The sequence below is a fragment of the Gopherus flavomarginatus genome, chromosome 16 (genome assembly GCF_025201925.1).
Source record: "Gopherus flavomarginatus isolate rGopFla2 chromosome 16, rGopFla2.mat.asm, whole genome shotgun sequence".
Taxonomy (NCBI): Eukaryota; Metazoa; Chordata; order Testudines; family Testudinidae; genus Gopherus; species Gopherus flavomarginatus.
The window spans coordinates 22,763,487-22,775,068 of NC_066632.1; the positions used below are offsets into that span (position 1 = coordinate 22,763,487).

Here is an 11,582-nt window from a genome sequence, read left to right on the forward strand (position 1 = left end):
GAGCTGGGACCCTCACTGTGCAGATGGGGGGCCAGGCACCGTAGGGTAAGTGATTCATGCTGGGAATCGGAGGCCAATCCAGGGAGTTCCCGGTTCCTGTTTCCCATTTAACCCGCTAGATCGCGTCACCTTTTGCAAAACAACGGCTCCCATCCCCTGACGGCGAACCCCCCGCAGCCACACGCACTTCTCCCCCCCCTGCAGCTCTTCCTCCCTCCCTAAAGCTGTTCGTCACATGATCTGACCCTTTTCCCTTCCCCCACGCCCCTTGCTGCGCAATTTTGAGAACACACCTTGGTCAGTTGCATTCTTGTTTGGCTGCCCTTGTTTCCCCGGGGTGGCTGGCAGCAGTCGTGTCCCCAGCACTTGGAGCCACTGCCCCAGCCCATGAGGTCCCCACCGCTCCCTCCGGCTTTTCCTCCGTCTACGCTGCTGTTTTCTTCCTCTGGCTCTTTGAAACTGCCTTGAAAACTCCACCTCCTGCCCTGCTCCCCCCTCTGCTCTGACACACAGTCGCTTAATAATATTTCGTCTGGTGCCAAAGCAAAGTCAGCCGTGCCAGGGTGAGCTGCGAGCTCACGCCGCTGGGGCCGTCAACAGGTGGAGACAGAAGATCTCCGAGATGCAGCCAGGCCAGGAGCTGATGGGGAAGGCGTCTTAACCTTTGGGGCTAATGATGTGCGGAGGGTGGGGGGGGCATAGATTTTAAGGGTGAAGGGATCCTAGTTTCAGTGCCTGATTCCAAACCGTGGAAGTGGTTAATTGGAAACATGTTTCTGCTCTGAAACCCCTCCAGAGCAAATAGATATATGTGCTCTGTGTAGATATATATATGTGTGTGTGTGTCTATGTGTGCGTCTATTTTCATCCAGCCTTCCGGCTCTGGGGCTGCAGACCCTCAGCTCAGCTCCCAAGAGGAGGAATGACTTTGCTTCCCACTCACCCACCCACCCCTTCCCATCTCTCCCAGGCCGTCCACATGGCCAGGAAGCAGATCAGATAAGGAGAGAAGTGGAGGAACAAGGCATCCGCCCCGCCCCTGTGCCACCACACAAGCTGCAGGTCTGGGAGAGCTGGCAGGAGGGGGGCTTGAGGCAGTCCCCTGTTTTAGAGCATCCCCACTCCCAGGTCATAGGTGTGGGTAGGGGCCTCTGCAGCTTGCCTCTGCTGGCCACCTGCTCATTAATTAACTGCTAATGATGCCAAGGGCTTGATGGAGCTTTCCACCCACATGAGTCGGCAGAGGGGAAGGGGGTTGTTTGAGGCCTCCCGGCGACAGAGCCTGGGTGAGAACCTAGGCGTCCTGGCCTGGTGTGTGGAAGTGCCCCTCTGAGCTGTGGCTGGGGAGTGGGGCACTGGAGCAGCTGTACACGGATGGAGCCAGGGCTGGGATGAAGGTGGATTTAGTCTCTTGCACGTGGAAGGCGTGGGCTGGGGTCAGGGGCCGGCATCCCAGCAGCACCACAATTGCAGCTTGCGGGGTCCTGGGCTTCCCTGCCCTGGCCTTAAGGGTCAGGGGGTCAGAACTGTTGCCCTGATATGAGGGACCAGTGTCGACACAGAGCATCCCAGAGCAGGCGGGCGACAAATTCCTTCCTGCTGCCGTGAGGAAGCCGAGTCCCACTGGGCAGCGCGGCTCTGACGGGGCTGGGTTACGGCCGGGGGCAGAGGGGCAGGGGGACGGGCTGGAGGGGACATGCGCGGCTTTAAGCAGTGGCCTCATGGCTGATGCTTTAGATCAGCGACCAGGAGACGTGGGCTATTCCCTGCCCTAATGGGGGCTATTCCCCGCCCCTCCCCACTCACTTCCCTCTGGGCCCCTAGTCCCCCTCCACCCTGTATCCGTCTTGCCGGGTCAGACTGTGACTGGTTCTTTTTGTCTTGTGCTCCCGTGGTCAAAGAGGTTCCCCTGCCAATGGGCAGAGGGTGGGGTCCAGCAATCATTCCCAGGACTGAACTGGGAGCACTGGCCGGGGGGTGGGGCTGGAGCCCTCTGGAGAAGATATTCCAGGGCAAGACGGGCCCATTTTGCAACCCGATTCTTTGCTGTAAGATCTGCCGGTGTTTTCAGCCGCTCTGCTCGGGGCCAGGCCTGTTTGCAAGCCCAGTTGTGACAGCTCCTGGGCCCTGTGTGTAGCAGGGTCCGTGCCCTGGCCAGGATCCTGATGCCTGGCTTTGGAGTACCGCAGGATCCTCATCTCAACACTCCACAGAGGGGGGGTTACGCTCCCAGCGCCAAGCCCCCTCTAGCCCGAGCACATACATGCCACTCCAGATGACATCAATGGGCGAGCCTCGGTGGGCGCAGTGGCAATGTGTCATTGCAGCAACGTGTGCCGCCAGCAGCAGCAGCGCATCTGGCCCTAGACTCTACGTTCATTCTGATCTCCCGAGCTCCCAGCCCTGGCACCCGACACTGCCTCGGCTGTCTCTCAGTGCCCTCCTTTGGGACACGTTTTCCCCGGTTTTCCTTTCCCAGCTGATCCCTAACTCTGAAGCCACTGCTGCTGGGTCACAAATGCACGGTCAACCCGCCTCCCCAAACCTGCCCAAGGGGGAAACAAACAGAGCCCCGAGGTGTGGGGCTGAGGAGTTTCTGTCCGTCATCTCTGCCCTCACAAGGTGGGTCTTCAGCAGAGGGGGCAGCATTGGCTGGTGGCTCAGGTACCAGCCTAGGGGTCAGGACACCTGGGTTCTAATCACTGCTCTGCTTGCAACCTGCTCTGTGACCTGGAGCCATTCCAGGCCCCCTCAGGGCTCAGGGGCTGCTTCTCACTCAGGCCTTGTCTGGGGAAATCAAGCGTGTGTTAATATCCCAGTTACACGGGTGGGAATTTCCCTGGTGCACACAAATCCCCCAGGATCTGTACAACACCCCGGCCCCTGATCTCAGTCAGGGCTCCTCGGTGCTAGCCTCTGGGTCTCACCTCCGAGGCCGCGGGAAGAGACGATCTGAATGGCGCTCAGCTCCCAGGAATGGGAGAGAGGCATTGTCCCAAGCAGAGCATTCCCGGGGGTGGAAGAGTCTCCCAATTCGATGACTGGGATCAGCGATTGGCTGGGCAGAGGCTGCTAATACGGATGGGAAACCATCACCGAATTCCAGCCTCCGGCTGCTTAGTTTCATTGAAGCGGTGGGGGCAGAGAGGGGGGGAATCTGGGGAGATTGAAAACAAGAAGATACAGAGTGCCCCTTTGGGCCCTGCTGAAATCACCCCAAGCCCGGGGCCGTGGCAGGCGGGGAGGGGCTGGGAGCCTGCGTGGTTGGGTGGAAGAGGTCAGGTTCAAGGTTATCCAGAGTTCAGCCTTAAAAATAGCACATTTCTTGGCTGCCAGATATGGAGGTTGTTTCAAAACAAACCGCTTACAGATTTATCTGCCTGATTCTTCCCTGCCAGGCGCTTCGCCCTCTCTGAGGCTTTAGATCCGTGGCCCATGTCAGACCCTGTGCATGGCTGGGGTGGGACGGCGACTCGACCCGGAGCTGGGGCAGGCCCGGTACTCGGGAGGGCTGGGGCTCCTCCACTCGCAGTGGGGCGCGGGAGGGACCATGCTCAGGGCTCTGGTGCGTGGGTGGGAGGGCTCGCGTCCCCAAAGGGGGAGTTCTCCTGCCACCTGGGGAAGCTGGTGTCACGGAGTCCCCGGGCGATGCTCTGGAACTGCTCCCCACCAAGCTAGGCAGGACTCTGGGGAGCCTCCTCTCCCTTGGAGCAGACTGTTTTCAGGGCAAGAAGCTCACAAGGCTTCACCTCCTGGGTCTCTCCTTGGAGCATTCAGCATATGCCCCTCCGTGCGCTTCCCACAGCGAGTCTGCCCAGGCGGGGTCCTGGGGAAGCCACTGGGTCCTGCACCCCCACTTCGCAGGCAGACGTGACTCTCAGCCAGCCAGCAAAACAGAGGTTTATTCGATGACAGGGACATGGTCTAAAACAGAGCTTGTAGGTACAGAGAACAGGGCCCCTTGGCCAGGTCCATTCTGGGGCCCAGCGAGCCAGACCATCCCGTCTGCACTCACCCCTCATCCCCAACCAGCTCCCAACTGAAACCCCCTCCAACCCCTCCTTCCTGGCCTTTGTCTCCTTCCTGGGCCAGGAGGTCACCTGTTCTCTTTGTTCACCTTTAGCCATCCCCTTCTGGGGGGCAAGGGCCCCGGCCATTTGTTGCCAGGAGACAGAGTGTTGGCCATTCATGCACGTTGGAAACTTAAGAAACGCATAGGGGAAACTGAGGCACCCACACAGTATTCAGAGGAAACATTAAGAACAGTCCCACTTCGTCACCCCTGGTGAGTTCTTCCTTCACTTCTGAGGCTGCGGCTGACTCTTCCCAGCTGGAATCAGCCTCGTTGATTCACTTTGCAGCTGTGACATCATGCCCAGCTGGAGCGGTGCTGGACCTGCCCTGAGAACGCTCGGCTCTTCTGTGCGGTCTAGTGGCTGGGCCAATGGGCCCTTAAAGCAATGGCCCAGCCTTCTAGCTCCTGCCAAAATGCCTCATGCCTTGAATACCGTAGGCTGGGGGCTTGAGCCCAGCTCCCAGCCCGTGGGGGGCCTGTCCCAGCGTCACAGCTGCAATGGTGGGAGGTTATCTTCAGCAAGCAGAGCACACCGTGGGAATCCTTTCTGCGTCATTGTACCTGGGTTCCGTCAGCTGCTCCCTCTTTCTGGCCAGGCCGGGATTAATTCATTAGGAACAAGGGCAAAGGAGCAGCTGAAATCAATGTCAGCAAAAGCCCTTTTAAGCCCTCCATGGAATCCTCTAACCCCCCACCCCTGCAATGCCCCTTGATCACATTAGCTGGTGCCATAAAGAGAGAGAATTAACCAAGGGCTGGGGTTTAATGTCTCTGCGGGACAAGCTCGGAACCAGCCAACCGCCCCCTGCCAATCCCCAGACAAACTCCTTCCTTCTTTCTAAGGAGTCTCATAAGAACGGCCAGATTGAGTCAGACCAAAGGTCCTTCTAGCCCAGTGTCCTGGCTTCCGACAGTGGCCGATGCCAAGGGCCCCGGAGGGAATGAACAGAAGAGGGAATCAGCAAGTGATCCATCCCCTGTCGCCTAGTCCCAGCTTCTGGCAAATAGAGGCTCGGGCCAGCATCCCTGCTCATCTTGGCTAATAGCCATTGATGGACCTATCCTCCAGGAACTTCTCTAGTCTTTTAAACAAACTCTGTCTCTCTCTAGAGATTTGACTCTTCCCATGACTGGTAAAGGGGAGATGAGAGTGGGAGACTGTGGGTCTGAACTACTGATGGAGCCGCCCCTGGGATTTCCCAGGGGAATAAGATACACTGGAGAGGGGGGTGTTGGAAGCAGGACCCAGGAGAGAAATCAGAACAGGCAGCACCTTCCCTCACTAGCTCTCAAAGCATGTTGCCATTGGTAATGGATTTACCCTCACGACCCCCCTGTGAGACAGGGCTATTGTCCCCCCTCGTATTGATGGGAAACTGAGGCACACACTTGTGGAAAGGCATAGACAATAAAGCAGGGAATTGAACCCAGGTGCATCGAAGTGCTAACCCCTGTGGGACTCTTCCCCATCATAGAATATCAAGGCTGGAAGGGACCTCAGGAGGTCATCTAGTCCAACCCCCTGCTCAAAGCAGGACCAATCCCCAGACAGATTTTTGCCCCAGATCCCTAAATGGTCCCCTCAAGGATTGAACTCACAACCCTTGGTTCAGCAGGAGAAGGCTCAAACCAGCTTGGCTCTTACCCTCTCTGCTGGCTTGGGAGACCCTTTTATCTTTCCCCAGGCAAGGAGACCACCCGATCTCTTTGTTCTCCAACACCCTCAGTTGGCACCTTTGCAGGGGAGGGGCCCAGGCCATCAGTTGCCAGGAGACAGGGTGTCACCCATTCTCTGTGCAGACAGCATCATACACCCTTATCCCACCACCTAGATACTTAAGAAAGGCATAGGGGAAACTGAGGCACCCACACAGCATTCGGAGAAAACATTAAGAACATTCCCACTTTGTCACAGAGGCCCACGCATTTGGCAAGACCACAGCGCTCGCCCCTGCCTTGCACTCCAGCTGGTAGCTCTAGGGAGCTATGCGCAGTTAGTGGTGAATGGCTCCTAGGGCATTTTAATAACAGAGACAGAAACTCAATATCCCACAGGCCCCGAAGCGTCTCAGAGGAACTCAGGACTGGAAGGGCTTGGAACAGTGTCAGCATAAAAATCAGCCCTCAGCATCCAGCTCCCTGCGCCGGCTCCCAACCTGCTTCTGCTGGCAGGTCAGGGGGCTTGGTCCTGAGCTGCAAAGCCAGGAACGGGCCAGGGATGAGCTACTGTAGCGATCGGGCCTCCCTCCACAGTATCTGATCACAATCTTCCAAGGAGCTCTCGCCTCCTGCCTCCAAGGCTGTAGGCTGACTGCAGGATGGCTTCATGGCTAGGGGTTAGTTTAAGGTTTAGGAGACCCAGGCTGCTCTGCTCCAGGCAGCCCGTGTGATTTGGGATATGTCTACCCCGCCGTCACAGGATGTAAATCTAGCTCGCGCAAGTACTGAAGAGGTGAAGTTGCAGCATTGGGAGCTGTGCGTGCCCACCAGGAACCCTGGGTGATGACGTGTGTGGCTGGCGGCACTGCTGTAGATACAGCCTGTGCCTTGGTTCCCCAGGGTAGCAGCACTGCCCTACCTCACGGCAGGAGCCTGAGAACAACGCTATCAAAGATCGTGAGCTGCTCGGGAGCTACTGAAGTGCAGCAGTAGCAGTTAACAGTATGTTAGGAACTATTAGGGAAAGGGACAGAAAATATTACTATGTAAATCTCTGATGCACCCGCTCTTTGAATCCTGTGCCCAGTCCGGGTCACTCCATCACAAACAGGAGACAGTGGAACTGGGACAGGGACAGAGAATTACAGCCGAGATGATCCAGGGCCTGGAACGGCTTCGGGACGAGGCGAGACTAAAAAGATTGAGGCTGTTCAGCTTAGAAACGAGACGCGTAGGGCGGGATATGACAGGGGTGTGGAAAACATGAACAGTGAAGTGTTATTTACCCCTTCCCACACAGAGAAAGCCAGGGAGCTCCTGATGAAATTAACAGGCAGCAAGTTGAGTACAAACAAGAGGAAATGCTTTGCCACCCAACACAACGTTAACCTGTAAAACTCATTGCTGGGTTTTTAAAAAGAGCGAGCTAAATTCATGGAGGGCAAGTCCATCCAGCTGATCAGGGATCTAATCTCTCATACTAATAAGCAGGGGCGGCTCTAGGCATTTTGTTGCCCCAAGCACAGCGGCTTGCCTGCGGAGGGTCTGCTGGTCCTGCGGCTTCGCTGGACTTCCTGCAGGCTGTGGGAGGTCCGCCGAAGCTGCGGGACCAGCGGACTCTCCGCAGGCATGCCGCCGAAGGCAGCCTGCCTGTCGCCCTCGCGGCGACTGGCAGCGCACCCCCCATGCCTTGCCGCCCCAAGCATGCGCTTGGCGTGCTGGGGCCTGGAGTCGCCCCTGCTAATAAGGGGGATTCTAATCCTCCGATTGCCAGAAGCCAGGAGAGGAAGACAGGGGTGGATCTCTGCCAAATTTACCTGTCCTGTACACTCTCCGTGATGCTCAGGTACTGGCCACTGTCCGTGACAGGTTACTGGGCTAGATGCACCATTGGCCTGACGCAGCATGGCAGATCTTATATACTTCCCCTGGGGCATCACCCTCCCTTGCTAGATGGCCTGGGTGGATGGAGCTGCCCTTTTTGCAATCTGTTGAGTCTGGTTTGTCCATCCCACGAGCCTCAGGCAGCTGCAGGAGTGAACTTTATTAGCACCAGCTCAAACCGGGGTGCGGGGAAAGTCACATGCCTGAATCGTGGTGACGCTTCTCCCATAAGCCCTGCCGGCTTTGTGCCGGGAGTCAGATGTGATCAACCCATCCTGAGGATCACACTGGCAAGAGGATGCTTCACGTGGATAAGCCTGGAATGTGCTTGCCCCAGGGTCGGTCCTGCCTCACTGAGAGGGTCACTCACTCTCAGAGCCCTCCAGCCAGCGCTGCAGCTAAATCAAGCTGCCAGCGTCGGATGAAAAACATTTCCCTGCTCCCAACAGCAAATTTGCAATGAAAACCAACCATTTGTTGCTTCTGTGGGCATTTTCAGAAGACAGGTTTCCATTTTTTATTGGAAAAAACAGACAAATTTTGACCAAAACTTGAAACAAACTTTGGGCTTTAGTCAAAACTTTGCAGTTGTTGGCCAGAAAGCGACAGTTTGAGGCAAGCAGCCATTTCCCGTGAAAAGTGTCTTTGACTTGGAAACCCAGTTTCCCATTTTTGATGGAAAATTTTGATTGGCTCTAAAAATTTTGACTTCTTGCTTCTAACAATGTGACTATTAGCCTTGCTGTCCCTACACTGTTTCCCATCCCAATGATTCTACCCTGGAACATCACCCCCGCCCCTCCAACACACACACACACTTTTTCACCCTTCCTCCTTCACCAGCCCTATGCTCTGTTCATTCCAGTACCAGGGAGGGGTCTAGAATTGGCCTTGATCAGCCAGTAGGTGTCAAAACTAGAGATGTGGGAGGAATGAGGTTTTTTGGTTTACGGGCAGTTCTGAGAAATTGAAGGGAGAAAAAATTGTTTCAGGTCAACCCCAAAATGAAAATTGCCCTGGAAATTTTTGGCCAACTGAAAAGTCAAACTATTTTCCCACTTCATTTTGCATTTTGATGCTTTTCAAAAACATTTGTAGTTTTTTCAAAAAAAAAAATGGAAGGAAATTTTGAAACAATGTCGTTTCAGACATGGGACGTTCGGATGCTTTGTGGATGTTGTGAGGGGACTGGTTTGGTTTGGGTTGGACTGAAATAACGTGCTGAAACCAACACAAATTTGCAAAACACATTTTGGTGGACCTGAATCTGCATTTGTTTCAGAAAAAAAAAATTTAGCTGAAGAATGTCACGTGGTTCTAATCAAAGCTGCTACATGCCTGGTCTATACTAGGATTCACACACACACCTCCCTTTACCCTGATGAAGACCAGGCCCCTGTGTTCGTACAGTGCCTAGCACAGTGGAGCCTGGATCTTGGATGGGGTTTCTCGGTGCTACCCTAATACACCTAATAAAGCAGCAGCAAAAAAAGGGACACAAAGCCATTTTCTTCCATTGCAAGCCACCTTTAAAGCAAGGCGAACAGCTGCCAACACAGACAGTCCCAAGAGAGCATCTCAATCGCGGCATCCTGTGCTTGCAGAAATGTGGCCGCAGATGTGTACACAGATGTGAGTCACAGCAGAACAAAGGAGGGCTTTCAGCATCTGGAACGGGCTGGGGGAGCCTCTGAATTGCTAATCACAGTCATATTTGAGTTAGAATGTAAAGGGAGCAGCAACGGGCCAAGGGAAACCAAGAGAGGCGGGTAGCCCTGTGGTTAAGACACTGGCTGTGATTCAGGATACCTAGGTTCAATTCCCAGGCTCCTCAGACATGTCATTTGACCTCCCAGCGCCTCAGCTTCCCCGTGATAAAACAGGGCTAATAAGTATTATTTGCACTGCAGTGGCAACTCTGAATCCTAGCGATAGGCCAGCCCTGCATTGCGCTAGGCGCTTTATGAACAGAGAACAAAAAGCTGAGTCCTACCCCAGAGAGCTCACCATCCAGGAGGGTAAACTGAGGCACAGAGTGACAAAGCACCTTGCCGACAGCTGAGGCTGTGTTGACCAGCTCATTAGTTATTATTCAGATTACCATTGTGCCAGGGCCTGTACGAACAAGGCAGCCCTGAGGTGCTTACAAACGGGATAGGACAAGAGACAACATGTAGGAGGATCTAAGGTAACAATGAGATGAACATGGCCAGCAGGAAGATGCTCCCCTTGCTGGTGCTGTTTAGCCCATAGGTGTCTTTAGAGGCAGGGCCTGGCCCTAGCTCTGTGTCTGTACTGCGTCTGGCCGAAGAGGGCCCTGACCTCACATAGATGCTAATAGAACTGGGAGAAGGCAGGTGCATGTTTGCAAAGCAGGGGTCTGGCAGAGGCAGCACTGTTCCCCATTCCCTCAGCAGCATCCTGTCTTCGCTGCCCAGCACCAGTCTGGGATCCCCAGCTGTTGCACAGAGACCAGCAGGACCTTGGAGTCTAGACTGTGGGCAATGCTATATCTGCAAATCTCCCCCCCACCCCTCCAGCTTGGGTAAAGCACCATTATCACTCAGGTTCTGAGGTGCCAGTAGATTGGGGCCCTGTACAGGCACCGGGTGAGACACAGTCCCAGCCCTGGAGCTTTCAGGCTGACGGTGGGAAAGCCCAGGGTCACAGAGCAGGTCAGCAGCAAAGCCAGGAACAGAAGCCAGCTCATCCGGCTCTCTGAGCAATGCCCACTCCATAGCCACATACACTACAGCTATCCAGACAGATGAGACAGCCAGAGGCCGTCTTGCCAGTTCTGCTAGTGCCAGAGAGGCTGGGTTCCTACTGGGCGGCGACTCCTAATATAGATAGGAAGGACAAAGCCCACATCTGATAAGAAGCTGGAGCTTTTAGGGGCACAGAGCCCTGCTGCGGCCCTGTGAGAAGTGTTAGATTAATTCCCCCAGGGAAAGAACCCTGGGTCACCTTAACATGCTTGTTGCACGGCCCTGAAAACTCCAGTTGGTCTCACATTAGTTGTGGGAGGCTCAGCACCAAACAGAAATGGGTCCAGTTTGTGTAGTGGTTACATCAGGGCGATTCCCAGCTGGGAGCAGAGTGGGCTATGCGACAGTCTTAGTGCCTCAGTTTCCCCATGGTGAAAGGGGAATTATACCGGATTTCCCCACAGCGTGGCTGAGAAATGAATCGAATCAATGAGGTGGAAGGGAGTGAGGGGGAGAGTTTGCACTAACTCTACCATTCAAGGATTTTTTCCAGCAGGTAGTTCAAACTTCCCTTCCGGTCTTCGATGAGGAGCCAGCAGAAAAGACTGTTTGCAGCTCCACAGCACACTGCCCCCACTCCACTACTCACATGCTCCTTCCCTTCCTGTTGCGAGAAAAGGTGATGCTTGGGGGAAAGATGAGTAGCGCAAGCACTTGTACAAAGATGGATTTGCCTCATGGCTTTGGAGGTGGGGGACAGAGCAATAGTTACCAGGCGGTTCCCTCAGTCTGTGTGTCAGGGGACTGGGGCGTTTTGATTGACTAGCTCCCAGCACTAAAGGGGGAAGAGTCGATAGGAAATCAGGATCCTGAGACCAAGAGGCCCCAGGAACAATAGGGAGAAGCCAATGCACCAGCTCAGCCTGATTGACAGGGGCCAGGCTAATCAGGGAGTCAGGTGGCTGGGAGGGGTCCCATCCTTGTGTGAGCTGGAATTGCCTGAGTCGGATAGAGTGGGGCCGAGCTAAGGAGAGAGAGCAGGGGCCCAAGCTGAGCTGGGGAGCAGAGCTGCAGCCCAAAAGCCAGAGCACAGAGAGAGCAGACCTGCAGCAACTAGAGCCAGAGAGGCCAAAGCAGCAGCCCAGGAAGCTGAAGGCAGAGCAGCAGCAGCAACAGCTGCCGCTGCCAGGCTGAGGCAGTGTGAAGCTGGGGAGAGTGAGGGGGACTTTGGGCAGTGAGCCAAGTCCAGGGAGATG

The 11,582-nt window shown here is 55.2% G+C and overlaps 1 protein-coding gene across 1 annotated transcript in view; it reads right to left on the reverse strand.

The window, feature by feature from the left end:
- Positions 1 to 467, reverse strand: part of TNS2 (tensin 2) — a 48,118-nt gene extending 47,651 nt beyond the window's left edge. The window contains exon 1 of the mRNA XM_050925325.1: positions 294 to 467. Coding sequence (XP_050781282.1) covers positions 294 to 389 — 96 coding nt within the window. The 5' untranslated portion in view covers positions 390 to 467. The remainder of the gene's footprint in view (positions 1 to 293) is intronic.
- Between the last annotated feature and the right edge of the window lie 11,115 nt (positions 468 to 11,582).